Source organism: Pogona vitticeps, chromosome 2, assembly GCF_051106095.1.
Source record: "Pogona vitticeps strain Pit_001003342236 chromosome 2, PviZW2.1, whole genome shotgun sequence".
Taxonomy (NCBI): Eukaryota; Metazoa; Chordata; class Lepidosauria; order Squamata; family Agamidae; genus Pogona; species Pogona vitticeps.
The window spans coordinates 104599923-104617155 of record NC_135784.1 but is presented as its reverse complement, the minus strand read 5'-3'; the positions used below and the strand labels follow the sequence as shown (position 1 = coordinate 104617155).

Sequence of the window (17233 nt, the reverse complement as noted above, 5' to 3'; positions counted from 1 at the left end):
ATGTTCTCTGAGGACACCCAGTTTTTGAGCTTATCCAAAAAATGGCTAGCATACAATTTGCTGACTACATCTAGGAGTCTTATAGGCTGATAATTCCCAGGGTCTGAAGTGGTCCCCAACCTTTGGCCTCCAGATGTTCTTGGACTACAACTTCCAGAAGCCTTCACCACCACCTCTGCTGGCCAGGATTTCTGGGAGCTTGTGAGCGAAGGAAGGAAAGTGAGCCGTCCTCGCAGGCGCCTAAAGAAGAAGGAGGCGGAGAATGTGCTGTGGGAGAATTAATAAAGCTAGATGATGAAGAAGGGGGCGCTAATAAAGCTATAGAGGTGTTCCTAGCGGAAAGGACGAGAGATTGGGGGGAGGAGTCGGGAGATTGGAGATGGGATGAGGTTATAAAGGAGGAGAGAGGAGAGAGGGGGGTAGATGGAGAAAAGGAAGAGAAAGGCACCCAAACGAGAGAGACAGGAGTAGAGAGAGAAAGAATCGCGACTCTGGTTAAGAACTTCCCAAACCTGATGAGAGGAGACGGCTTGCTACCTCTGCCGAAAGAGTTGAGCCAAAAGGGAGTTCGTGAGTCCAAAGAGGGATGGAAACCGGGAGGGGGTATGGCTTCTCGCCCTACGATGGACAAGGCAACCCCTGGTGGTGTCAGCCCTTTCCTCCCCAGACTAGAGGGGTCGACCGTGGTCCATCCCTGTTGCAGGACTACCTGCTCAGTTCTGACTGCGTCGGTCGCGAGCCCGAACGCGATCACTCGTTTTGGGGTGAAGAAACAGTAAAAAGTAAAGATGTTATGCCTGGGACTAAACCCAAGAAGTATAACTTGTTAACTGATGAAGAGTTGCCGGACCCATTCGGTCCAGAGTTATCTGATGTTAAAGTTAATAAAACCAATCCGTTTTTGACTGTTACATCGACTCCTGCCATTATTCCCGCCGAAACCCTTGGTCCGCCCTCTTCAGGAAAAGAACCCAATCACAGAGCTAAAGTCCAAAAGCATCTGGAGGTCTAAGGTTGGGGACCACTGTGATAGAGCACCTTTCTTAGAGATAGGTACTACAACGGCTTCAGCCCATTCTAAAGGGGATTCCCCAGACCTACCTATAAAAGTAAATAAGGCAGCTAGCTCTGGGATCCAACACTGTGAACAATCAGTCAGGACGTCAGGCGGCATGCCATTCCTTCCTGGGGCCTTGCCCTCCCCCTTTAGTTTTTTTTAATCAGCATTACTACTTCCTCACAGATAACTGGAGACCAGCAAGGTAGTGCTTGATCATCTGGTTGCAAAGATCTACAGACTTTCTCATGAAAAACTAGGGAGTGGTAGTGTAGCTCCTATTCACATGTGGAGATTGTTGGGACAGTACGGGGTTTGTCAGTGCACCCTGTAGCTGCAGTAAATTGCCAAAATTTTGACCTGTCATTACTTTTGAGACCCTGTGCCAATTCAGCCCACTGCTGTGTGGTACACTCAAGGTTCTTTTCACAAATTAACTTTTTATACTGTTTCTGCAGCATCAAATAGTGCTGCGGTAAAGGGACTACGTATATCATTTTTCTTCAGGAACTCATGTTGTGTTTTTATTTCCTTTTAAGATTACCTACAGTCATAATCAAGCCAGGAGTTGCCCACTCTACACCCCGGATGCCTTGGTCTAGCTTCCCTGAAGAACAAAGGTTGGAAGCCTTTTATAATCTAGGCATCGCAGTCTGTTCCTTTGGTGTCCTTTGAGGAGACCAGTGTATCTCTCAAGACATACATACTTTCAGATTGCCATAAACATTTTAAATCCCTAAAATTCACTTTTGCCCAGTTACAGCGAAATGTGGATTGTTGTGTGTTTGGACTCAGAGTTCGTACTCTCTTCTGAAGCTTGCCCACCAGGTAGGTAATCTCTTTGAAGGATTAGAGGCTGCCGATCACTAACTGGATAGGAATCTACTCTGAAGCTGGCAATTAACATAACCATGGATGAGGAGATTGCAATGCAATCAACCACACTGGCACCTAGGTGGTTGATGAAAATGAACTCCACCATTTGGTCTTCCTTCCGGGAGGCATTCAAAATGTAGAGATAAACCTGCAAAATCATTTGTCTAAAGAGCGTCCCTGGACTATTTATAGCATGGTCCTTGGAATGTCTATCTTTCATTTGGAGGAATTCTTCTAAACTGAGATGTACGGTTTTTTGGAAAGATTTCCAGTTTGGACCAATAGAGGCATTAAAGTCACCCATCATAATTACATGTGCTTTGGGGAACTGGATCTTCAAATCAAGTAAATAATCTGATAGTTTATCCCAGGCGTTACCACAAAAATAGTTTGAATTCCAAGGTGAAATATACACATTAAACACAACATAGAATGAAAGGTTTAATTTTAAATATTTTGCCACAGACCAGGGTTGTAAGTTACTAATCAACTAGCTTTCAGCGAGGTCACTATGCAGCAGGATAGTCCCCCTGGGTCACCTTTGACCTCTAGAAGAATTTGCAGGGACTGCAAAAGTTTTACAGTCATTTAGAATGACATCCCCAGCACACCACGAGTCATGCAGGAATATGACATCAAAGGATTTAAGATACATTCTGAATAAGCTGCCAGGTATTTTGTTGGACCAACCAGAAATGTTCCCACAGACACATCTGAATTAATTCCCTGGGGCTCTCTGTTGTCAGAAGGAGCCAGAATGATCAGCTTGCTCCATTAAAGTATCTTGAGTGATTTGATCGAGTGAAAGGTCTGCACACAGTGCACCGTTTGAGTTGGCAGCTGCTTGCTGAGCCACACTAGATCCGGTGGAGGGTTCAAATGTTTTTATCAACCATCACTATTTTCTGGTTTTTTAGTTGTTCAGGCTGGCTGCTAATAGAGATTAAGCTGTTCGAAGAGAATCAGCTGGGACGCTTCCAATACTGTTTGACTTCCAGGTATAATGAATTAGACTTCTGGGCAGTTATTAATAGAATTAATCTCATGGTTTTGAGTACAGTACTTGGTTGTGTGGAGCTCTTAGGCTTCCTTCGAGATTTTGGTAGACATTCTGAGCTGTTTTCCTTCTCAGATCTAGCACTGAATCTGTTGGCTGGTTGGTCAGACAGATACAGTCTTTTCTTAGATGTTGAAGACTTGGACGTTTCTTCAGCTTCAGTGGGAAAGCCAAGAGCCCTCTGAGTCCATAGAGAGCCTTGACAGATCATCTGAAGGACTGATTCCTAAAGGGTTAAAATGTGGCTTTGGCAGAGCTCTGTCATTTGTCAAGTTATATATATACTCTCTCTCTCTCTCTCTCTCTCTCTCTCTCTCTCATATAATCAATTTCATTCCTCTTTTTTTATATCTGAGTATTGCACAATTTAATATTGTAGACACATATGAAATTTAGGTAAAATTAAAAACAAATTTAAATGTTAATTGGACTGTTTTTGATCAAAAACAGGCTACTTCAATCTCTGCCATTTAGTAGATTTTCAAATTGCATGCACATAAGAACATTTGTCTTGCATCTAGGTAGCCCCATTTTACTTGATTATTCTTTGATCTTCCTACTTTGCTTCGGAGCTATTAAGTGACTTCTAGATGGTCCAGTTGTCAATGACACCTGTAACTGTGCCAAACATACTGTATATTTGTGGCTGGGGTTGGGCTCAAGAAAATTCCTTCTTTATTTTCTAGTCCAGTCAAGCTCCAACTAGCCTCTGGAATAAAACTTTGTGGGGAAGCTGGGGCAAGAAAACTATTTGTTAGCAGGGCTCTACATCAGCGGTCCCTTCCACCTCTGATTGATAAAGTACTATGGGCTGTAGGCCTGTCTGAATACCTAGCTGGAACGGGTGCTGATGTAGGCAATGGTTATATGTCTCTTTTGCCTGTCCACGATGACTGTTTCCACATTTGGAAAAGATGATTAGAGCCTGAGCTCTTATCTTCCGTCCAGACACCAACCTCTGCTTGCTAAACTAGTGGGGGACTGCTTCTATACGAATGTGGCTATGACTCCCTTCATTGTGAATGATGGCTCTTCCCCATCCCTGCCTCACAAAAGGCTCCTTTCCCCCACTGGTTAGTCTCAAACCCTTATTGCTATACGAGCTCTGTGTGGGCTTACATTGAAAGGAGCTATTTGTGGATACCGTGCCCTCTTTGCCTCCTTCTTTGTCTTTCTATTGTGCAAATGTTCAATTAGGAACAGTTTGTGTGCATCAGTAATTAAACGGGATGTAAACAACCAAGCACAGGATTTCCCAGGACTCCAAGAAGCCGCATCATTCCTCTCTGGGCTACAAATGCTCTCACAACAAATAATGCACAATTGTCCTCCTTGGACCTGGAAGGTTGCGATGCTGTCCGTGGGATGGAAGTGTCCCAGGGACTTTTCTCCACCATACTGAGTGACAGATGGAGTGGCTGCTTCCTTGGCTATATAACATGAGGGTGTTGCAGCTTCAACCCATGCTGGATAGCTTCTGCAGATTGGATTTACACTGTTCCTCTATTCTGTTCTACTTTTTTGCCCCATAGTATTTCTCCTCTCCATTTCTGTGCTGGGAATAGACAGCATATATTACGCAATATGCCTCCACTAGTGTACTACGCTACTGTTGCACCAGTGTAGGTACTCCTACAGCATTAGCAGAGGATTGTTCTGGAAGATGCCAATTCTAATCCTGAATTTACTACAGAGTAAGGTCCACTGAATTTAGCCTGCCTGCCTGAACAAGCTGCCTTATGTCACCACAGGCTGTTTGTTCATGTAGGCCAGTACTACATCTAGCAGCATCTCTTCTGGAGTCGCCAAATCACTACTGATACTCCATGTGAAAGACAGTGAACCTAGGATCTTCTGGATCCTACATTCACAGTCTTTTACATCAGCTATCACTAGGGACTCAGTCATTTTAATTAGAGATGGCAGGAGCCAAGGACTATCAGACCTGGGAGTTGAGTTTTGCAACAGGTTGCAACAGGTTCCAGGTCTCCTACAGCAGGGGTCATCAACCTCCGGTCTGTGGCCCGGTGCCGGTCCATGGACTAGCCAGAACTGGGCCTCGGACATGGATCTCCGCCCCCCCGCCTGCCCACCCAGGGGGGGTGTCGTGCTTGCAGAGGGGCATGTTGAGATCCGGTGGAAGCAGCAGCAGTCACAAGCCTGGACTCCTCACCTTCCCTGCAACTGACGGTGACTCAGCCTCTGCGCCCACCAGCTGGTGGGGTGGCTCGAGGGCGCCTGGCGGCAGCCACTATTCCCTCCCACACTGCCTGGCCCCCAACCACATGGAGCTGAGCTGCCGCCGGTTGCAGGGAAGGCGAGGAGTCCAGGCTCGTGACTGCTGCTGAGAGTCTGTCCAGGCCTTGGAGAAGACAAGCAGTTGGAGCAGAAGCCGCTGCTTCCCACCAGGGCACTGCTGCCAGCTCTTAACTCAGGGAGCTGCTCCAGCCGGCTTGTCAGTCCGCCTCCTGGGGTCCCGGTCTCCTGCCCCCACTGCTGCTCTTGGTGCTGATGCTGTGTGCTGATTTGGCAACGCAAAGAGGGGGGCTGGGCCCAGGAGGCGCCTCTGGCCCCTGGAGGAGCAACAAAGGAGATAGAGCCAGGAAGGGAGAAATGGTTTGTTCTCCTTGCCCTATCCCTTTGCCACAGTAGAGTCAGTGTGACTGAAGGACATGACATCTTTTCTGGTAAGCCCTCGCAGCCACTCTTGTGATGGGCTGGCCACCAGCCCAGTCAGGAGGCAGGAGGAGGAAGCAGGCCTTGATGCCCCGCTGGCACTCCAGGGCTGCCACCTGGGCAGCGTACTCGGTGAAGAGGGTGCGGAAGCCCTCATCCAGGAAAGCCTGGCTCAGGTGCACTGCCCATCAGCTCAAAGTCCTCCTGGATCATGCAGGCTATCATGGCAAAGCTGCCTCCCCTCCACTCAAGGCTGGGCTCGCCCAAGAGGTAGGTGTGTCATGCAGGAGCGCAAGGGGCGTGTCATGCTTGCATGCAATCTTGACACGCCCCTCTGCAGGCATAACACACCCACCTGTGAGTGTGACACACCCACCCGTGAGGGCGGGGGTGCCCCCGCCCCCCCACCGGTCCGCACACAGAGCCCGCACGCCCCAACCGGTCCCCAGTCCGAAAAAGTTTTGGGATGACTGTCCTACAGGCAAATCGGACTCCCATGTGCCAGAGGGAGGAAACACCATACCTGGGCTACAGCTGGACCTGCCTAAGAATGATCAAAGGATCAGAGACAACAGAGGTGCTCAGAGATGGGCTGGATCTTTGGAGTGGAATGGTGAGAACCAGTAGGCCAGAGGTAAAGAAGTAGGCAAAAAGTGGGCTGAAACAGCAGAGAAGGGCATTGTTAACTCAAGCAGTAATTTGCTTACACTCTGGCAGTGTCCTGGAGGATATTTTGTAGGGCTTGGCTTTTGATATCAGTTAACAACATTCAGGATAGTCTGGAGGTCCTGACTTTAAAAACATAGTCCAGCTAGCTACTAGGGTTTGGGAGTAAAACCATGGTGGAGAGGAGATAAGGTACATAGGGGCATAGCAAGTTGTCTTGTACAGAATCTGATTGCTGATGAGAGATGGGCACAAACCACAGTTCAGCAGTTCAGGATGATGCCCACACAGGTGTTCTGTGGATGCTGCACACTCCTCTTCTACATGCTCGCCTATTCCCTCAGTGATGCAGACTTCCCTGGCTGTTGACTCAGTGTGACTGCCCACTCGCCAATCGCAGCACACTCTTCCCTCCTCCAGCTCCTCTGGCAGCCGCCTGCTCGGGCAAAGAGGTGGGGCAGGGAAGCCCGCAGGGCCGCCTTCGAGTGGGCAGCCAACTGGAGGAGGCGGCAGAGGGAAGTGCTCACTGCAATTGGTGAGTGGGTAGTTGCACTGAGGAGGGAGGGAAGGAAGTACGCTGCATCTGGGGAATGGGCAAGCGTGCTGAGGAGGTGGGAAAGGGGACTACAAACTGGGTCAAACCGCACAACTGTGGTTCCTGCCCATCTCTATCACTGATCTATCAAGCTCAGTATCGTCAACTCTGACTAGCAGCAACTTTCCATGGTTTTCATCAAGGTTCTTCCCCCCCCCCCCTAAAATCTGGTTTAAGAGATACCACGTTTGGTGAGTTGGAGGACTGAAGCTGCGACTCTCTGAATGCAAATTATTTGTTCCACAACTAAGCATCTCTTCAGTACAGCACCTAGTATTTTATTTTGCCAAATAATAGATTAGAATATTTTAAAAAGTATTAAACAAATATATTAAAACTCATAAAAGAAAAATATTAAAAACACAAGTAAAACACAGAATAAAATGCTCCATTAAAAAAAATTCCCTTGGCCAACCTGTCATTTGAAGGAAAGACTGCCTGAAGGGAAAGGTCTTTGTTTGCTTGCTGAAGGACAGCAAAGATGGAGCCAGCCTGGCCTTCTGTGGGAGGGAGTTCCAATGATCTCCTGATTCAAGCAACAACTGTGCCAAATATCAAGTGGCTTAATAAACAAAGCCACATCACAATATCAGCAACTTGAATAGTTCTTCTAAGAGTGGGACAGGAAAATGAATATATATTTATCCATGAATATATAAATGAAAATCTATATATTTACCATTTTACCATAGTAGACATAGCATCACTTAAAAATATTTTGTTTGCTCTGTCTTAAATGGCCAATTGAGAAACCTTCCACAGTTGAATCCACAGAATTCTCCAAATTCTTACATTTCTGTGCATGCACTGTTTTGGCAGGGGATTGGTCCTGATGACTCTTGGTCCTGTCCAGAGAGGCCCAATGGCTGAGTACGGGTAATTGTTCTAGTCAACCCTTTGCCTAATACTTTAGCTGTGAAAGCTTTCGATGTCAAAGGCATTATAAAACCAAGGAAATACTAAACAACATTGAAAATGTGGTCTGCAAACATGCTGGCTAATGGAAAGATTTAAAACCTCATGTTTCCTGAGGCAGTTTTAAGCACCTAATTTATATCAGAGTAATAATCTTCAAAGTGAACACACAGAGTGACACAAGCAAGAAGTGAAAGAAGAACTAGAGTTGGCGCTGAATAGCTGGAAGAAACTAGCATAATATTATAACGGCAAGGAACGAACAGAAGTCACTACTAAGTAAATGTTTCTCTGACAGAGATTCTATGACATTAACTCAGGCAGTTGATGTGAAGGTAAGGAAATAATGGGGCAAGGAAAGGAATGGAAGGGATATCTATAACAACGAGGAGAAGGCCATGCCTGGACACTGGGGTGGCAGAACAGTCAGAAGGTTGCTCTGTAAGGCAGTGTAAGAGGCAACTTGCTAATCAGACACTGGCTATTGGTGACTGTGGTGTCTGCCCAGGTCATGAATATTAATGTGCTATCTGCATGGACCACTGAGAGTGCTGGAAAGGAAGAGTCATGAGATATAAGAGTCTCTGCAGGGGGAGGTTTAGATTGTAAAGTGGAGAGAGGAGACTGAGACTTTTAGATTTGAGGATTGGTGATTTTGGAGTTTGGGTGGAGAGAGACAGGGTTGGTGGTTGAGAGAGGATGAAGTAGGATGGTTTGTTAAGAGTTAAAGACATTGTTTGTACCTTCATCACCTGTATTAATAAACAACCTATTTGTTTCTATTAAAAATGACACACTCCCTGGAAAAGCCCCTGATGTTGGGAAAGTGTGAGGGCAAGAGGAGAAGGGGACGACAGAGGATGAGATGGTTGGACAGTGTCTCCGAAGCAACCAACATGAATTTGACCAAACTCTGGGAGGCAGTGGAAGGCAAGAGGGCCTGGCGTGCTCTGGTTCATGGGGTCACGAAAAGTCAGACACGACTAAATGACTAAACAACAACAAAAATGACACATGGCCGGAACCTCTGTTATTAATAATACATAATGTTGATGTAATCAACTGGCGACAGTGACATGACACGTAGCTTGTGCTCTTTGCTTGGTGAAACAGCCATAGGACAGGTGGGAATGTGACAGTGACAAACAATGAAATGGAAATGGATACTGGATAGCATGGGAAGATAACTAGGAAAATTGAGGCCAACGACTGTAACTAGCTTCTTTCTTCAAACGAAAGTTTAAAAAGAGATAAGCTGGCATTTTATTCATGACACAAAACCAATGTTTTTCTCACTGAATATTAACATAGGACTGTGGCAGGGTATCATTTTTCTTGGAAGTGTCAATTAAAGAAGCCCCCCCCAAAGGAATGGGCATACTGCTGTAAACATACAAATAAGGCGGTGTGAACATAAAAATTCCCCCAGTAAACTGAATAATAGATAATGGGATTTAAGCGGCATCCAAGTCAAACATTTTTCCTAGATGTCATCTAAGAGTAAATGTCAGACAAAGGTTACTCTGGCTAACTGCCAAAACAACATAAAATAGGCAGCCAAGCAGAAGATGAATTGGCAGAGCTACAGCAGCAGATTAGAAAGCTGAATAAGTGTAAACCTGAAAGGTGGAAAGTAGGTGAAAGGCTATAGATGTTACATAACTGCTCTAAAACACACACATTTTTGAAGTGTTCAGATGCAGGAAATTTTTGGCTGTCAACTGTAGCCAACTTTGGAGGGTCAGGAAAGAGGCAGCGAAACCTTGGCCAGACTTGAGTCTCTTATCAGCTTTTCATGAAATCCAGCTCTAGCTGAGGGTATGGTTACACTGACAATAAGATCTGCTGTTGAATCAGGTTCTGTGTAATTAATTTTAAAAATCCTGGCTACACAACACAAAGTGAAGCCAGCTTCTTTTTGACTATAAACTGAATTTTTTGAAGAGTCTGGCAGGGGCTTTTTACCTTAACATACTTCTGAAATCTATACTTTATGAATTGCTTCAGGCAGTGTGAACATCCCTGTCATATCAAATACTGGGCTTCAGATGGTAGGGACAAAGTCGTTTGTCTAAAATTATTTCGAAAAGATGCCTGAAAACTTAAGAAATAGTACACAACATTGAAAACATGATCTGCAAACATACTGGTTAATGAAATGATTTAAAACCTCACATGTAGTTTCCTGAGGCATGTATAAACCCCTACTTTATATCAGAGAAATACGGTAATTTTCAAAATGAACACACAGAGTGACACAAAAATATGACTGCAAATTGATCTAAAATACATTGATGCTGAGATCGATACAAATCAACAGTGTAACCGCCTTGTCAGACAGTTTGAAAGTGGCCCTCTCTATCAGTTATTTCTAACCTGCACTGACTCAGATTTTGCGACACAGGTTTCTTACCCATTTTTACTTTATTGTTTCTTTTACAACTATCATTTAGTTTGGAACTATGAACAAGTAATTAAATTAAAAAAACTGGGGCAAAGGATATGTTACTTGAAGGCAGGGATATGGATATGAGGTGGGGCAAGGTGAAGCAAGGCTTTGTAGAGGTGAAGAAACCTTAGTGTGTTAAAGGAAACTAACTTTCCTGGATGGCTGTATGTTTAAATGTGATGGAATTTCCCAAAACCATCTGAACTAGTTAAGAATGTGAACAGTCTATTTCACATGTTGCACTTGGTGAAACAACAAGATCTAAATATTGATTACTATAAAAGTAAATAATAAACTGATTGAACACATTATGGATGGCAAATGCATTAGTAAAATGAGGCAATACAGGAGAAGACAGACTAACAGAACACAGAGTGTTGTCCTCTGAAGATGCCGGCCACAGAGACTGGCGAAACGTTAGGAAGAACAACCTTCAGAACACAGCCAAAGAGCCTGAAAAACCCACAACCACCACTAACAGAGTAATTTTTTTACTCAAAATCAAATTTTGCTGTGTTTAGTGGGATATTAAGTCAGTGATATTCCTTCTTAGGACTGTAAGTATAAAGCACCTGTCCTAAACAGAAACAACTAAACATATTTGCAACTCCCCTTGTACTAAAGGAACAGTGAGAAAAATAATCGTTTGCCAAGAAAGATGTAAAAAGCACTGGGAAGCCAGCAGCACTAAATGTAACCTAAAAGGATTGAAATGAAGACAGGGAGACTACAGTAGAGTGAAAAGTTGCATGGCACTTGGGCAGAGTAACCCAAGGGGGGGGGGGCGGGGGAATAAAAAGAACCACCAAGCGATCCAGAGTGACGACAGCAGGGAACATGGCAACGGGAGATCAGGCTTGCAGTTTGCAATTTAGCAGGAATTAGTGAAGGAGAATGAGGAGGTTCGTGCAATGAACAATGAACGCCGGGAAGTATTCCAATCACACCACAATGAGATTTATTCATTTTTTAGCGCCCCGCCGGTAACTTCAGGTAAGTCAAAGGAAGGTATTGTATGCCCTTTCCCCCACTGGGCGCACACCACCACTCCACAGGTTAGGCGAGGCGGCGAGTGGCTCAAGGTCACTCGGGGAACCTGACCGAGTGTCATTTGGGGATCTGGACCTCCTGCCTGCGCCTCGCCGACTCACTGAACGCAACCCCCCCCCCTTACCACCTCGCCCCTAGAGACGAGCTCTGCTTTTTTTCCCCACCCACCGCGGAGAGCTCCCTCCCTCCCCGCCTGCACGCACACACCTCCCTACCTCGCTGACGATGGTGGAAAGGAAGGGGTCGCGGCTGTACTCCCAGCCGTCCAGGCACTTCTCCTGCTCCACCTGGCTGAGGTCGACGTCGCGGCCGGGCTCCAGCCGGCCGGCCGAGAAGTTGCGCAGGGCGTCGAGGCGGTAGCGGCGGCAGCGGCTGGGCACCTGCCGCCCGTCGCGCACCTCCAGCGGGATGCTGGCGTTGAGCCACTCGGCGCTCAGGTTGGCGCTGGCCGGCACCCGGCACCGGTGCTCCGGGGTGTCGGCCAGGAAGACGACCGACATGCCGTTGAAGCCGTTCGGGATGATGCTGGCGCTGAGCAGGAAGAAGACGAGGCGCTGGAAGGGGCCCCACTCGCCCAGAAAGGCCACCAGGTCGTCATAGTCCCGCATAGCAACGGCGCCGGGCGCGAAGGAGCGCTGATGGAGGCGCAGCCACCCGCACGCCGCCGCCGTCCCAGTATTAAGGAGCGGCAGCCGCTGGGGCGGCCCCCTGACGGGCTCTGCCATGCCCCCGGAGGTGGCGTCTCTCCCTGGTGGACTCCGCCTTTTCCGCGCACACCCCCCACCCCCTGGCCGAGGAAGTCGCGAACGGCCCAGCCAGCCTTCGCCGCAGCCGGCAGCTCCTTCCCGCGGCCGGAGGGAGTCGCCTGCCGGCGCCTTCCACCGAGCTGGCGGCGTCCTGGTGACGTGACGCCTCTGGGCGGGAAACGCAGCCTGTGCGCCGACAACGTAGCCAGAGTTGGGGGCTTTTTCACCTCAGACTGAATGCTGCAGACTAGTACCGTAATCATCAAGAGCAATTTTTAGGACCCTTGACTCGGGGGGTGCTTTTCTGCTCTTGAATATCTACAGAGTGTCTTTGCAAACATTCCCTTCCTTGCCCTAAATTAAATATTGTGGAATTTGCTGTCCTGTACTTTGCCCTTATCCTTTGGCCAACTTGGAAGTGCTACTTTACTTGTAGTAGCTAAGAAGAAAATGCTCAAGCAGTTCAATAGAGGTTTCTACTTAGCACCTCCAGATGTATAGGGAACAACCACACTTGTAGTCACAACAGTCTCAGCCTGTGGGTTGTGGGCCGGAAGTTCAGCTTTATAACATTTGACATACGGTTGAGACTCCAACAGGAAATAAGTGCCATTATGAATTCACTGGTCCCCAACGATATTGCTTAATGATTCTGGTAATCGCAATGGCTGGAGATTTGAAATTGGATGCTAACCTCCTGACTAATAGTCGGAGATAGCTGGTACAACTCCGAGCATCCAATTGTGGAGCCAGGGCCCAGGAGATGAAGTCCCCACTCTACCTTCGAGGCATGGGGTCAGCCAAGATCCACTGGACTGTCTGGTCTTGGCCAAGGTACACAGTCCCAGAATTCCACCAGAAAGAGAAACTCGAAACCACCCTGACATAAATTGACATAAGTCAATTTATGTGACAGCAAAGAATTAGAATAATAATAACAATCCATGATGATTTGTTTCAAATGTGCCGGAGAGCTTTGTGGATCTCCTGGATTGTCAGAAAAATGAACATGTGGGTCCTAACTCAAATCAACCTGAACTATCCCTGGAGGCCCAAAATGTTGTACATAAGTGAGGTTGCCCTACTTTAGTGATTATCTGGAAAGGACAACACTGCTGCGAAAGGTGAAATGCAGCAATAAAAGAGGAAGACCAGTTACGAGATGGATTGACTCCCTGAAAGAAACCCCAGGCTTGAGTTGACTAGAGCTGGGTAGGGCTTCATAAGATCATCATAAGTCAGAGAGGACTTGAAAACATCTAACAAAAACAGATGAAAAAATCCCAATGTGGGTAGCACCAATAGAAGCATTTTCATTTAAAACCTTGAACCAGAAAGGGAGGTTAACCACATATGAAAATCTGCTAACAAATGAGTTGGAGATAAGGGATAAACAAGAGCTCGAAAAAATGGGTATAGCGGTGGACTGGTGGTCAATGGCAAAATTAGAATCAAGATATAAAAAAGACAGGGCTGTGGGTTTTTTTAAGGGCAAAGTTCAGGTAGACAGACTGTGGTTGTATACGGATGAAGCAATAATTAAGAAAACGTATACCTATCTATTAGAATATGAACTAGAGGATGAAAGGGTGAAAGAAACAATGATAAAATGGGCAAAAAATTTTGGGTATAATGTAGATCTTGATAACTGGACAATGATGTGGAAAGAAAGCAATAAGATTTTGAAACCAGCAAATTTAAGAGAAAATGTACTCAAAATGTTTTACCGATGGCACTATACACCCATAAGATTAGCAAAAATGTCAGAGGGTAACAGTAACATATATTGGAAATGCAGGAAAAAGGTCGGAACCTACTACCATATGTGGTGGACATGTGAAAAGGTCAAAATCTATTGGACACAGGTATGGGATTTAGTAAAAGAAATTATACAGCAGAGATTAGAGCTGAAACCTGAAATGGCATTACTGAATGTCATTTCAGGTGTAAATGACAATAAATTGAAGCATTGTCTTATGTATATACTCACAGCAGCTAGATTACTCTGGGCCCAGAAATGGAAAACAGAAGAGGTTCCGACGATGGAAGAGCTGTTAAAGAAACTATGGGACATGGCAGAGTTGGATACTCTATCAGAAGCATTGCGGGAACAGCCAAGAGATTATGTAAAACAAAGCTAGGGACTAATATATCTCTGGGCCCAGAAGAAGACTGAAGTTTAGGGTGAAATTTAGGATATATGTAGAAATTTATTAGTATATGCTGTAAACAGATATAGGGAGAATAGAGGACTAATGAGGCTGGAATCTTTGACTCCAAGGGGGGGGGTTAGTTTAGTTTTTTTTTTTCTTTGCTATATGGTCTTTTTTTTTCCTTTTCTTCTCTTCGTTTTGGTTTTCTTTTTCTTTTTTGGTGTCTTGTGGTTTTCTGTATGTTAGAGACTATCAATAAAAAAAAGAAAACATCTAACAAAAACAGCAAAGCAGTTACAATGCAGTAGCAGGATTACAAAAACAAACTATTGTGGCACCCTAATGACTAACAGATTTATATCTGTGTTTCAGATTCATGGCCAACGTGTCTGAAGAAATGGATTTTAATCAACAAAAGTTCAGACTTTTGTTAATTTGCTGAAACATGTTGATTTCTTTTGAAATTGAAATAAAATTTTGTGTGTAACATCAGCAGAGAAATTTATTTTATTCATTTTGCACATCATCTCCTGGGTTATTGGTTCCACTGTCATATTATTTTAACAGGACATTTTTCCTGATATTCAGCTGAAATCTGGCTTCCTGTAGTTTGAGCCTATGGTTATGTGTCCTGCACTCTGGGATGATTGAGAACATGTCCTCTGTATGACAATCTTTCAAGTGTTTGAAGAGTGCCATCATATCTCCCCTCTGTCTTCTTTTCTCAAGGCTCGTCGTTTAGTTGTTTAGTCGTGTCCGACTCTTCGTGACCCCATGGACCAGAGCACGCCAGGCCCTCCTATCTTCTACTGCCACCCGGAGTTGTGTCAAATTCATGTTGGTTGCTTCGCAGACACTGTCCAGCCATCTCATCCTCGGTCGTCCCCTTCTCCTCTTGCCTTCACACTGTCCCAACATCAGGGTCTTTTCCAGGGAGTCTTTTCTTCTCATGAGATGGCCAAAGTACTGGAGCCTCAGCTTCAGGATCTGCCCTTCCAGGGAGCACTCAGGGTTGATTTCCTTTAGAATTGATAGGTTTGTTCTCCTTGCAGTCCAGGGGATTCTCAAGAGTCTCCTCCAGCACCACAATTCAAAGGCATCAATTCTTCGGCGGTCTGCTTTCTTTATGGTCCAGCTCTCACTTCCATACATCACGACAGGAAAGACCATAGCTTTGACTATTCGGACTTTTGTTGGCAAGGTAATGTCTCTGTTTTTTAAGATGCTGTCAAGATTTGTCATCGCTTTCCTCCCAAGAAGCAGGCGTCTTTTAATTTTGTGGCTGCTGTCTCCATCTGCGGTGATCAAGGCTAAACATGCCCAGTTCTTAGTGTTTTCTCCTAGGGCTTGGTTTCCAGTCCCCTGATCATCCTCGTTGCCCTCCTCTGAACTTGGTCCAGTTTGGTTGTTGTGGGTTTTTCGGGCTTCTTGGCCGTGTTCTGAAAGTGGTTCTTCCTAACGTTTCGCCAGTCTCTGTGGCCGGCATCTTCAGAGGACAGCAAACTGTAGATGCCGGCCACAGAGACTGGCAAAACGTTAGGAAGAACCACTTTCAGAACACGGCCAAGAAGCCCGAAAAACCCACAACAACCATTAGATCCCGGCCGTGAAAGCCTTCGCGAATACATTGGTCCAGTTTGTTGATATCCTTCTTAAAGTGCAGGGCCCAGAACTGGACACAGTACTCAAAATGAGGCCTACCTAGGGCTGAATAGAGGGGGAGTAGTACTTCCTGGGATTGGAGGACTATACATTTGTTAATGCAGCCTAAAATAGCATGCATGCATGCATTCATTCATTCATCATTCATTCATTCATTCATTCATTCATTCATCATTCATTCATTCATTCATTCATTCATTCATTCATTCATTCATTCATTCATTTATACCCCGCCTATCTGGACCACCAGACCACTCATTTGCTTTGTTTTCAGTCCAGTGCTCAAGCCTATCAAGATGTTTTTGAATTTTGTTTCTGTCTTTCAGGATATTAGCTATTCCACCCAATTTTGTGTAACTATTAATTTTATAAGCATTCTCTACACCCCCTTTAACATTAATAAAAATGTTGAATAGTACCAGGCCCTTGTGGTACCCCACTTGTTACTTCCTTCCAGTTTGAGAAGGAGCCATTGATAAGAACTCTCTGAGTATGATTCTATAACCAATTGTGTATCCACCTGACAATTATTCTATTCAACCCACACTTCGCTTGCGAATCAGAGTACAGTCTTATGAAGCATTTTGTCAAAGATTTTGCTAAAATCAAGATATATTACATCTACAGTATTCCAACTGTTTACTAGAGTGAACACCAGATTAAAAAAACGAGACAAGATTAGTTTGGCAGAATTTGTTGACAAACCTGTGTTGCCTTCTAGTTATTATGGCATTGTTTTCAAGGTGTTTGGAAAGTGACTGCTTTGTAATCTGCTCCAGAATTACAAAGGGATTGATGTCATGTTGACAGCTCTGTAATTTCCAGATATCCCTTTTTTTTGCTCTTTTTGAAGACAGGGATCACATTAGCCATCCTCCAATCATCCTCCATGATTTCAAGAAAATACTGTAATAGGCAGTGGTACTGAGAGTTCTTAACCTGTTCCTTCAATACTTTTGGATGCTGTTCATTGGACCCTGTAGATTTGAACTGATTCAAAGTAATAAGGCAATCCTTGACTATTTATCCGTGTCAAGATGCAATCCTGTCTCCACCTGTATTTTGCCTTTGACTGAATGGTCATAGACTGCTTTTTGGGAGAAGACTGAGCTAAAGTAAGAACTGAGCATTTCTGTCTTTTCTTTGTCATCTGTTACCATTTCCCCATCCCCAGTGAGTATCTGAGCCACTATTTATTTTCTCTGTCTTTTGCTACAAATATACCAGAATAATGCTTTTTGTTGCTTTAAGCACCTCTTCCTAACCCCAGCTCATTCTTGGCTTTTGTCCTCCTAATGCCACCTCAGTGATCATTTGCTACCTGTCTGTTC

At 45.2% G+C, this 17233-nt stretch overlaps 1 protein-coding gene across 2 annotated transcripts in view; it reads right to left on the bottom strand.

The window, feature by feature from the left end:
- Positions 1–12195, bottom strand: part of LOC110086692 (organic cation/carnitine transporter 2) — a 38509-nt gene extending 26314 nt beyond the window's left edge. The window contains exon 1 of one of the 2 annotated variants that reach the window (XM_020807806.3): positions 11557–12195. In XM_020807806.3, the coding sequence (XP_020663465.3) occupies positions 11557–12066 (510 nt within the window). In that variant the 5' untranslated portion in view covers positions 12067–12195. The remainder of the gene's footprint in view (positions 1–11556) is intronic. The other variant, XM_072990189.2, reaches the window with a different exon arrangement.
- Positions 12196–17233: the final 5038 nt, after the last annotated feature.